General features: G+C 32.5%; 1 protein-coding gene across 1 annotated transcript; it reads right to left on the bottom strand.

Moving 5' to 3' along the window:
* Positions 1–5,390: 5,390 nt before the first annotated feature.
* LOC148629837 (uncharacterized) lies at positions 5,391–9,758 on the bottom strand. Its single transcript, XM_088558215.1, has 6 exons — positions 9,687–9,758; positions 8,349–8,449; positions 7,695–7,944; positions 6,991–7,208; positions 6,739–6,805; positions 5,391–6,484 (listed from the first exon to the last, which is right to left on the bottom strand). The coding sequence occupies exons 2-6, from the start codon at positions 8,442–8,444 to the stop codon at positions 5,469–5,471; spliced, it is 1,647 nt and encodes a 548-aa protein (XP_088414341.1). The 5' UTR covers positions 8,445–8,449; positions 9,687–9,758; the 3' UTR covers positions 5,391–5,468.
* Positions 9,759–12,580: the final 2,822 nt, after the last annotated feature.

Genomic DNA, 12,580 nt, shown 5'->3' with positions numbered 1-12,580 from the left:
ATAAATAATTTTGCGTCATTTTTGTTTGTTTCAATGTTATGTAATTTGGTTTTGTGTAACTCATTGCCTCACTTTGTTTACTTAGTACTTCTACGTTTGAGTTTTTGGAAATCACTTTAAAGCCATACTACACCAGATTCGATTTAACCTATTGAAACAGACACCCATGGCTTTACAATATATGCAAAAGTGTGATAAATTGATATACTAGGCCACGCTCCATTCGAATTCGACATTGATAAAAGTTTTCGTCAAAGTATCTTTCCATGCTCTTCAGTTTAACTAGTTTGGTCGGTATATATTTTCTTGATTTACTATCCATCAAACTTTGCTACATCTTGCGGGACCAAAATTCCAGCATACAAATAAAGTCACCCTGCCTCAATTAAGTAATAGTGTTTTTCTTTCCTTCTTTCTTAAAAGATTTAAAAAATTGCATTATATACGATAATGTTAAAACAATTCATTGGAACCAAATCCACTCAATTTTAAAATATATTAAACATTTTATTCGTTATTACGGACTGGTTGTCAACGACGTCCTATATGTGTAGACGTTCTGGAACATGAATGTCTCAAAATATTTCAGTCGCACGTGACATTGTTGGGAAATGACGTTTGTAATTATGAAAGAGTAACCAAAGAAACCAAGATTCTGGTGGAAATCAATAGAATGTAATCCAGGGACAAAGACCAGACATGAAAAACAGGCACACTCAACAAGGAATATAAAATAACCAAAATAATACATAAAAAGTGACATAAGTAAATGAGCAACTCGGACTCCACTAAAAACTGGGAGCATGGACTAAGTGCACCGGTAGGTAAGCGTCTTCTGCTTTTCTAGAAACACCCGCCGATTTTCTCATAAAAAAATCAAGTCGAGGTAGACGAAAGAGGAAAGGAAAACTATGACACGTTGAACAAATCAATTTTTATGGCGCAGATGGATACACCGTAACGATCCACGAGTTATGATGACGATCATAAAACTTCTTAATGAGGACTTCAATCATGTAGCAACGAAACCCTGTTTAAGGAGCCTAATTGTAAGCAGTCTAACGCGTTACAAACATTCTGCGTAATTTGGTAATCCCAGTCTAACGTATGAGTTGTGAAATGAAAACTCCAAACGCACGTGCTGAAGGTATATTGCCACAGATGAAAGAAAAGTACAAGTTCATCGCATTTGTCGTATAGTTAATAGATAGTTTAATTATAATCCATCATTTATTTAGCGGAAATAATGTTCCTTTCTTTGGATCAGAACAGCTACATAAGAGTGAAGGAATAGGTCAGCAAGTAGAGAAGTACAATTTGTTCACATTGGCATGCCGACCGTTTTGTATTTGGAAGATGATTTTGAATTGTTTTTACAAAGTATGAGGAATCTCTATCAAGAACTACATATTTGTATATAGGTGTACCGTCTTTTTTAGAGTAACGACGATGTATGTTTTTGAGTCGGAATTTTAACTGAATATAGCGAATAGAAGTATAAAGATATGAAAAAATAATAGGTTTCGAAAGAGGTTTGGTGGTACATTTTGCATATCCAGCCATGTAGTGTTCTTTTTATGGATTCTTGTGGAGTTTAGGACGGTAGATCCCAATCGTCTCTGGTTGAGAGACCAAAAGAGGATAGCACTGAATGGTTTTCAACTATATCTTCTTTTGAGAGTGTGGTAGCAGTATAGGTCATATTACTGCTATTATTTTCTACGTCTAACTCTGATAATAAACATTAGATGTAACACGTTTTGCAGACAAAAACAAAAATACGAACTCTAATAGAGAGAATTGAATGATCTTGTTGATTAAAATGTTGATAAACTATCGGGAATTTTGTGGTTTTAATTCCCGAACGATGACCGCTCATTCGTTTGTTTAATCGTTCTAGTATTTCACCGACATATACTAGACGGTATAAGTTGCATTTTCATCGGTAGATTACGTTCAAATTGCCAACTTAAGTCATCATGGCTTCTTGTGTGAAGGGTTTTTTTCGTAAGAGTATTAGTGAAGAAAAGTCGGTTATTATAATATTACATGTTTTGCACTTTTTTATTCCACGAATTCCACATTTTGATATAGTGCAATGTGGTTCGTCATCGTTGTAGTCAAATATATCATTTAAAGTGATTGAACATGATGTGATTAGTTGAAATAGTCAGAATTTTTGTACTGGAATAGATGGTCAGTAGACTGAACGTGCAATTAGGTACATTTTATTGGAATTATTGGGCACTATTCATACCAGCTGTAAGCATGCTAGGATTCCCATCTGGGACACCACAGTCTTACAAGATAACATTGTGTCCGGTCTGTTGTCAGGTTCGGAAGATTGTTTGAACTTCAAGCGAAGACATGCACAGTGTGTTACAGAAAGTCTAGCATATTTCTTTTGGTCGAGACATCAGTGACATATAGCTAAGTCCTCCATAGATGATCGCGGTTTTATTATGATATTAGTGTAAAAACATCATATTCATGTTTGAATAGTACATTACAATAAGCTCTCATGTAAAGTTCTTTTTACGAATATTGCAATAACAATAACAAAAATAAAAGAACTTGCACTGTCAATATCAATTACCTATAGGTAAAAAGCAATAGTATGGACACAAAGAATAGTAAATTTCCAACGATGTAATCTTTGATGTTGCTTTAAGTTACATTTTACGAAATTCTTTTATATTTCTAATTAAAAAAACGTCTTCTTACCAATCGATACCTCAATGAGAAAACATTGCAACATTATTGGTATACAAATGTAAGAGAGGAAACTCTATGTTTAAATGAAAATGTATTATAAATTCATACTGTCCTAGATTCCTAGATAATGCATTTATCTACTTTAAGGAACGATTTCAGGAAATTGGATAGATTACATGACAAAATGAAATTTAGTTGTTTCTATATGTATGATTCATTTAGAAGTATGATATATATCTTACAAAAAAACTAACAAGTGCAAGAGACGGAGGTGAAATACCAAGTTTTACTAATAAGATATTATTCTGGAGATATTATTTCTGTTAAGAGCACAGAAATGTGTAACGGAGCGAATGTTATTTATTGATACGGGTAAAACAAATACATGAAACTTCAACATTTAGATGCGGGTGTATATGCGGGAGGACATGAATATCAAGCACATAATAATGTTGATAATACAAATTATCGAATTAAATCACTGAGGGCGTATGTATGGTTATGTGCATCCAGTGTTACATCTGTCTTCGGTTCAAATCCACTGATCGCCTAACTTCTCCAATTACAGTAGAATAGTGTGCCATTTTTAGTTGTTAATTACTCGCTGTAGTTATCAGGATAGTTGACTTGTAAAAATGCCCGGTTTCGTTTTGACTTTGTAGATATTATCAACTCTACTTTTCTGTACAAGAAAAAAGTGAATGGCTTTTCTTGTTTCTACAATGAAAGACTAATCAAGGGAACCAAGATTCTCGCGGAAATCAAAAGAAAGCAATCCAGGGACAAAGACCAGACATGGAAAACAGACATACACAACAAAAAACATTAAGTAACTAAAATAATACATAAAAAGTAACAAAAGCAAATGAGCAACTCGGACTCCACTAAAAACTGGGAGCATAGACCAGTTGCACCGATAAGGTGAGCGTCCTGAGTTTACTTTCCGGGTTTAAACGTTGTATTACATAATGCTAACTTATTGTGATTTGTTTCGCTCTCATTTGTACCGGAACAGTCAGGTATATGAAAGCTTGATTATGCCAATTTTATTATTGAGAGAGAAAAAAACCTTGACAGCAGGATTCCTATGTCTTTTGACCACAAGTTGTTTCTTAGATTTTTCTCAAGTATTAGAGTGATTCTTGTATTATGTAATTGATTAGTATGATGTACCATACAGAAATATCATCACTAATTCTCCTTAGTGCGGTCATGTCGAATGTTGGCAATCTTCTGTATTGGTGTGACTTCGGAAGAACCATATGATTTATCATTATGCGTGTGTCTTGCTATTTTAAAATTAAATCCACTGTTTTACTAAAATAGTCCTTTACAATGAGCGTTGTTATTGTTTGATCCGTTTGTGTGCACGAAATAATTTACTTTGATGATTCGATGATAAAAGTTTTTAAGATTTTCAAATAGTGTCTTGTTTAGTTTTCTTAAATCAATTGTATAACCGTGGGGCCTATGGTGCATTCATAATTGATATCTCAATAACTTAAGTGTGAAGTGTAACCTTCAATTGTCATTTACAACCGTGATGTTTCAATGGGAAATATTGTGACAGTCTCGGACACGTGACTTTAGCTGTGTCTTACCGCCTAATTAAAATTTCAATCAGCTCTGGAACTAATCCAAACTATTATTTGTTTATTTATGGTATTCAGTTAGAAAAATAACAATAAGCCACGCGACTGTAATTCATCAAGCGCTTTAGAAAGGATGTAGATTCCCTTGAACTGCCTTGGTGGCTATGAATATTAAACGTCTCCGGTTATCTTTCTTTTATTCCTTTATGAAAATTATTTGTTCATTGATTCTAATATCTTGTACAAATCTTAAACGAAAATGTTCTAACGACAACAAAATATTGTGAAACAGTATTTAGCATATCATTTAATTTAAATTTAATTTAGAACATACAATTTTTTATCGAACCTTTCTCCATTAACGTAGTAAATATACGTCCATCTTTTTTCAAGGCAGAATTAGATAAGTTTTCAATGTTTTAATTAAATTATTTGATATACTCTGATAATATCTGCCTTTTTAAGACCGTTTGAAGAATAGCAGATATCTAAACCTTATAAAAAGGACTGAAGACCAGACTGCATATTCATTAATGCAAGTTGGCGTTTGAATAATTCGTTTTTAATGGGAGATGCTTAAGATTAGACAGGGTTCGTTTTCCTGTATTCTGTTTTTGCTTGTTTGTTTGTTTGTTTGTTTAGTTTTATTATGCTTTGTTTTTTTGTTTTGTTTGTTGTTTAGTTTTATTATGCTTTGTTTTTTGTTTTGTTTGTTTTTGATATTCTTTCGTTTTGATTTTTCGGGGATGTGGTATTTTTATCTAATTAACACTCCCGTACATCTTTGTTTTACAACTGGATAGGAAAAATAAAAATGTATTAGTCTTGCTTAAAAATTGTGAATAATATTGTTTTCATTGATTCTAGACTTATCTATTACAACAATTTCACTGAACTTTGCTTGTGTATCATTGCTTGTTAAATTCCGAAAAAAAACACGAAAGCTCAACTATGCTACAACTAGTGGTTTTAGATCCAAGTCGTTACACTTGTACAGACTTACAGAAGCCATTGTTAAAACATTTGGAGAACCATAGAACTTTTCTTTTCTAGGTGTTTTTTTTTTATTAAATCAAAACAAAATTATAACATGTTCATTTATTGTGGGATAGAATAAGAAAGGCACATTGTATGACTAAAAACAACAAACGAGTTTATGATTTACTTGTACGTAAATGTTATATTGATGCTGTGATTGCAATTGCAAAATTGTTTTAATGGGCTATTACATGAACAAGGTTCTCCATGGTGGCGGGTCTGTGAGTTCTCGCATTGCTTGGGTGGTTCGGTTGATCTGTAAAAACTTGAAGGTAATGGAATCCCATCCAGTGTTATCGATGATGTTCCATCACAGCTTTTGGTTTTATCATTGTCTGCTGATTTACTAAATTGACTATTACTACCCAGGGAGCCGGAGCTTTGCCTCTGCCTGGATCTGACAGGTTTAAGTTCAGCATACTGCGGAGTTGCGATTTGGGGTGAATTTGAAATAGGATATGCAGCAGAATCAGAAATACACCGGGGTATTAAAGTTTGGAAAATGTCAGGGTCTAAAATATCTCCGTAACTCCCACTGTAATCGAAATTATTAAGAATATCATCACTACCACACACATCTTCTGTCGATGATAAAATTGACGACAAGTTGTCTCGTGACTCCATGTCAAAACAACTATCACGTGCTTCTGTTTTTACCTTTGTGCTATTTTCGTACCTCTGTTGTTCATCGCCAAAGAACCCTTGACACATTGGCCTTTCGTCCCCAGTGCAGTCATGGACTTTGAATACTCGGACGTTAGCAGGTGAATGTCTATACTGATCAGTATTCGGCACATTTCCAAAATTATTCTGCTGGAATATGATATTCATTTTTGGGAATGTATTTGAACCGCCTTCACATGAATATCTCTGATTACTGAGTTGAGAATAAATGCCTACGTTAGTAAACTGTTCACCACATGCAGTATGGTCGCTTACAAAATTATCACTGTAGAAAGGAGTTTGTAGATCTGCTGATCCAACAGATGCTGGTCGTTGCCATGGTGACGGGGAAGCTTCATATATTTGTGGTGTGAAAGGGTTCGTCCTTCGTGGTATTGGTGGGGATATTTGCATGTTGTAACCTTGCCGTTTACAAATGCATTCAAAAGGAGGACATGAACAAACACAATCTGAATCTGTAAAAGAAAGACAAAACCATTTATGTTTGATTTACTCTTATGATACTAGATCGTTTAGTCATTTTGAAACATAGAAATATAGTCTAGTCTTATTGTCCTAAAAAATTAAATGAACTTATGACAATTTTTGTTGTTATGCTTTGTTTTGGTTTCTATTTTTTTTTTTTTTTTTTTTTTTTTTTTTTTTGTTGGGCGGTACGTCTATTATATTCACTCAATTTTAACCTCATTTTACAAAAAGTTTAACTTACATGGTACAAGCTTTTTGTAGCGTTCAGAGGACAATTTTCTGGTACGTTTTTCATTTAATAAATTCGCCTGAAATAAAACAAGATGGTTGGAGTAGGAACTAGACATAACAAAATTATATATTGCTTGCGTATAGTTCAAACAAAATGGTAATTAAAGATTATCTAATAGTTTTTTTTACGAAGATATAATTGTGAATACTTCTTTACACCAAACCTTTCACAAAATCCTACATTTTTGCAGCTAATACTTACTATCATTACTTTATGTTGTTGTCGTGTCATTTTTTGATGACGACGTGATATAGACGATGCTTTTACTTCAGGTTGTGGATGATCATGAACTCCTTTGGCTTGAAAGTATATTGCTCCTTGAACATGTCGCCAAAAATGTGTAACTGGATATCCACAGTGGCCTTTACAAGACATCAACTCTAAGCGACCTTTACAGTTTACATTTGGACATGGTTTTCCTATAATCGAAAAGACAAAGACGAGTAAGTAGCTAGTAGAAGATTTTGATATTGAAACATTGATGTGGTGAAGTGTTGCGGCTTCTCTTGTGGTAACATTAGATGATGGAACTAAAAGAGAACTAATTGTCGGCACAGAGAATGATTCATACTGAAAGGTAAGAGTTGTAAGCTCAGTATTCTCCAATAAAAAATCTCAGAATGGTCAAATACAATAATACCAATCATATTGATATTGCAAAATGTGGTATGCTGTACATGTGTTCCAATGAGTAATCTACCAACAGAAGCGTTAGAAGCAAATTCTTAGAAAGTTCAAGATTTAAAAAAGTATGTACAAGTAGGGTAAATAAACCCACAATAAAATATCAAAATAGAAAACCAAACCAAGAGTCTTACCAAAGTTTGTCAAAATTGATACAATATTGAAGCCCCATATTTAATACAAGAAATGAAGCCTCAGTGTTTAAAAACATTTTGATTTACCTATCTGTTTTCTCCGTGCTTTATCACAAATGGCAGGTCGAAGATTAATCTTTCCACCATTCTCCAGTCGGCAGTCGTGACTACATACATAAACACCAAGACATGACTTCTTCAAAATATGCGCATTATGGTTATTTGTATTACGCATTGCCCAACCACTCACATGACGTCTAGCATCTTCGATATCTGCGTTGTAAACATATCTACAATTTCCTTCTGGCCATTCAGTAAACAAATCAAACTCATCTACCTAGAATATTAAGACAGATATAGCTTAAGTTCCAAAAATCTAAACTATATACCAACAGCAAAAAAAGACAAAGTCAGTTTTAATATCGTGGCTATAAGTGTTCTCCTAAATGATAGTATCAGCGATAAGCTTTGAAATATGATTAAATTTGTCGGTTTCAAAATCCCTTTGATATTGAAAAAGAATTATTTACCCATGAAAATAAAAGAACCTTAGAAGTTTTTAGGATTTCTGTGGTTCAAAGTCAAGAAAATAGAAAGAAATCTGATCAGAACCAATTTGAGTATGTTGACGCCTTGTAACTAGTATCGATGGAATTTAAAGAAAAAAGATAACACAATGAACTTTGTAATATGGTAAAACCTACTATTTGAAATCAATACAAAAATTACACTTTTACTTACTATTGGTAATGCGTTGTCATTAATGTCCCATTTATGTTTCTGTTCATCACGTGACTTGATAGATGGTAAAAACGTTGGTTCTTCTGTCAATGTCATTTTTTCTAAAATATATAATCACATTAACAATTTTATAAGTTTTACGTGTCAGATACAATTACTTGTATATGTATAAAAACACTAAAATAAAAATATAAAACAAAATATAAATCTTCTTTTGTTAAAGTCATCTTAAGAAAAGATTGCGTTCAGTGGTTATCTTCTTTACTTAAGCATTAACATATTCAATTAGGGCATCCAATCTGTCACCACTGAGAATAAGAAGGTAACTGATTTTAAATTTATTCGTTGATGAGATATTCATGCTGCTTAGATGATGGTCAATCAAAGATGGCTTAAATTGGTATTTTGTCTAATGATATGTATGGTAATTCCAAATAATATCGTGGACATTCGTTCGGATTTTTAATGTTGCTTGAGTTATCACACAAAATAAATCAAAAGATATAATTTTGAAATTCACACGTGTATGAAATTAATCACGTTCAGTTTAACAATAAGATAAAGTCGTGAATCGACCTAGTTGGCCAAAGAATAGCTATTTACGTTCATTTATTTTCCTTTCCCCGTGTTTTGGGCTGTTAAGTGTTATGCGCTGTATCATTATCAGGTCTCCTGTTTTATTATTTAAAATAATAACATTATATGAATTTATATAATAAAATGTAAGCAAAAGGCACACGGTGCACAAATTGTGTATATATTTTATCGCTTCAATTGACAATTTAATGTGTAAACTTAACAAGCTTAGACATTTGGTAATTATTTAAGATCAGTCATAGTTTTGATTTTGTGGTCATCATTTCATTTGTGTTGCTCTTGGAGTTGCAATAAATATACAATTTATCTATACTTTATTTCCATTATGCACCACATCCTTGCTCATTTTCTTTTTGTTGATTTAAAATTAATCTGTTTAGAAAAAAGTCTTAAAACTGTCTATTAAATGGATGATCCGTTCTCGCATTCTATACTTCATTTCTAAAGTATTTTAAGGGATGAATTTCATGTTTTATTGTCATGTAAAAGTATATATTCCTGCTGTGTATGAACCACGAAGACAACTCGAATATGCATGATATGAGATTTACTAATGATTAAACAATAAATATCCAAATAATTCGCTTATCTTTATTATGGAAAAATATTTTAATATTTAATATATTCCAGATTATTCCAAACAAATTCCACCAGCAGAGTTTTTTTTGGAACCGCTACAATTGTCAAGTTTATTTCAGAAGCTGGTATTATTAGCTAACAAGCGTTTAAATGATCACTTACCCTGAGAGAATTACAGCAATTTTCCACTCATTGAGCAAATATCCGTTTCAATAAACTGGTGCCAGTGACAAATCTCAAAATTTTATAAAATTCTACTGTAGGCAATTAGCCAATCAGAATCTGTCTGTCGATGCTAAAGTCCCACCTGTTTAGTCGCCTGTCAATAAACTTTAATTATTTCATAAAACCACTTAATGAAATAAATCTCGCCAATAGGAAAAAGATTAAATTCAATTTGCATCATAAATTTTTCCAAAAGTGTAGAATATTAAGATATCAAAGCGTAAAAATCAAAAATCACATCAAAAATTGAACTGACAGTCATGTTATTAACTCCAAGCAGCACAAAATAAGTCCAAGAAGGACATAAATTTAACATTTTATTCAAAATTTAAACAAAAAATGGACATTAGAAAAAAAAAGCTTCATTTCCCCCAATGGAAATACTTAATCTTATTATTTATATGATCCTGCCATGAAGAAAGTTAAATTCGTTCAGTTACGATTGAAATACAGAATATCGAAATGCACAAACATTGTGATTATATTAGCTGAGATGATGTTATTTCATGGTCAAATATTTTACCGAAATTCGTACAAAGTTAAAGTAATTATATCAGGATCAAGTATATATTTTGGAGAAGAACTTTACGCGATTAAGATAACTGCTTCACACTAATGTTTGAAGGTAAACATCCTCACTAGATGGTAGAGGTATATTTGTATATATGTCAGGACCATTTAGTGTGATTCAAAAACACGTGTTAATCATGTATGATTAACAATTATAAGTACATCATAGTATGGCAAAAAGAATTTTTTTTACTCGCATTGTACTTGATGTAATAATCATAAAATCATATAACTACAAAATTGACGAATGTGCATCATGTATAAATGAAAACGAAAGGAACACGTTATTTTACATATAGGATTAATGTCTCTGATTGTTTTTCCCAATCGTTTTTATTTTTTCTTATGAATTCATACTTTGTAAAAAAAAATAACTATTGCAATAGTTACTGTTACCTTTATAGATTGTACACAAACCATTAATAGCTTTATACTGTAATATATAATTTATTACTTTATTTGCAATTTATACATTGCTTGACAATTTGTTTTCTGGTGAATATAGCGAAAGTAGGTTAGGTGCGTATGTCAAAGAGACATCATCCCCGGCGGGATAAATATGTCAGTCCAAGGCCATCCACTTGTCTTATATGAGGGACAATGATAACCTCAGACTGCAGGTGTCCCCAAAACATCATTATACACAGGTACAGCGAAAAAGGTTGGCCCTACACACTCCAGTAACATTAATATAAATTAAGGGTGAACACGAAACAAGACATACATAGGCTAGAAATTTATGACTTGGGATAGGTGCAAAAATGCGGCGGGGTTAAAAACCTAAGAGTCAGTTAAAAAAAGTCTGAGTCTCTAGTACAACAGAAATAAAGAAACTGAATATAAATTACACAAATGTATAAAGTACGGACTACTAGAAGTTAGCTAATATGCCAGCTTTAGAGCAGTTTAAATCTACAAAAAGTTATGTCCCCATCGCATATAAAATAAATCCCAATTCTTCCCATGCGGGGTTGAGAAACACGGTACATCATAAGTCATACAAAAGGGACACAACCAATGTCATAGCTATATTCCTTATGAATGAGCCTATTCAACGGTTTAGTTATCTTATTGGGTGAGTATCCATCCACCCGTGCTTCGCTAAAAATATGAGCGAGAGAATAATTTTTCTCTTAATTTTTAAATCATTTTTTTTTTTGTACTTATGTTTGATTTTTTATACATAAGTTGTGAATATTGTTGGCTAATATGAAAACGTGTTATTTTTGTAATACTATAATTAGTAAGATGGTATTGTATATACAGCTTAAGGAAAAACATCCTGTCAGCATTATGGTTTCATTTAATACATTGTAGGAAAAATCGTTCCAAATAAACACTCAATGTTATAATTGTTGGATAAGAATTAATGTTTCCATTTTCATGGAACCTTCTGTCATTTTTCAAAACCTGGTTAGGATGTGCAAATCAAACTCATTTTTTGTAATTAATACAAATTTAATCGTTTAACTTTTTAAGCCCGCATGCTGGGACAAAGATTGGTAACATTGTTTAACATTTTGTTTTACACATACCCGCAACTATCTGTCAAATTAGATCCCACTGTCTTTTCTACCAATTGATTAGATGAACAAAAAATGAGAGGACTTTCTATCCCATAAATAATGATTTATGCCACAGAAGTTAACGCCGAACAATTAAAAATGAGCCTTAATAGGCTGACAATCACAGACAATTGAACCAATCTGTTTTAAAAATAAATTGTCAATTTTCGTGAGAAGAACAAAACATGAAATTCGTTTTTTTCTGTGTAGTGACCTCTTACCCTGTGATGACCAGCGTTGTATCAACACTAGTACTACAAAGCTATCATTAGGCTTATTTGTTTATCAGCTGCAACTTGCAATTATAATGTTTCTCATCTTTATTTGCCAGAGGAATTCTAAAACTGACCAACGGCAAATTCCATCTTGACAAATTTTTATTATTGAAATGATACTCTTATCATTTCATGGATGACAGGATCTGATAGAAGCTAACATTCCCTCCACTGCCTGAAAATTGATACTCAAATATAAAATCTTGTTTGTTATTATATGGAGTGCACATCATTATCCGTTTTTATGTTCTGTACTTAAAACACTCTATTGGTAGCAGAATAAAGTTATACTTTTGTTATTTTGCCAAATATCGCCACGTGCCAACATTCATTATTTCAAATCATCCGTTGACAGACTGCCACGCTTCGTTCATTTGTCCCACGTGGTAACCTCACCTGTAAAATATGCATTATTTTTGTA

This window comes from Perna viridis, chromosome 1 (genome assembly GCF_037379345.1).
Source record: "Perna viridis isolate PV_CMFRI_1.1 ecotype Kerala chromosome 1, ASM3737934v1, whole genome shotgun sequence".
NCBI classification, from domain to species: Eukaryota; Metazoa; Mollusca; class Bivalvia; order Mytilida; family Mytilidae; genus Perna; species Perna viridis.
Note: the sequence above shows the minus strand (reverse complement) of the source record. Positions and strands in the feature narration are given on the sequence as shown.

What these genes read in the sequence shown, in the direction of transcription:
- LOC148629837 (XM_088558215.1), bottom strand. Translation starts at nt 8,444, where the DNA reads ATGACATTGACAGAAGAACCAACGTTTTTACCATCTATCAAGTCACGT. An exon ending in AACAACATAAAGTAATGATA is followed by an intron (nt 6,806 to 6,990) that starts GTAAGTATTAGC and finishes GTTTTATTTCAG; the next exon opens with GCGAATTTATTAAATGAAAA. An exon ending in CTACAAAAAGCTTGTACCAT is followed by an intron (nt 6,485 to 6,738) that starts GTAAGTTAAACT and finishes TTTCTTTTACAG; the next exon opens with ATTCAGATTGTGTTTGTTCA.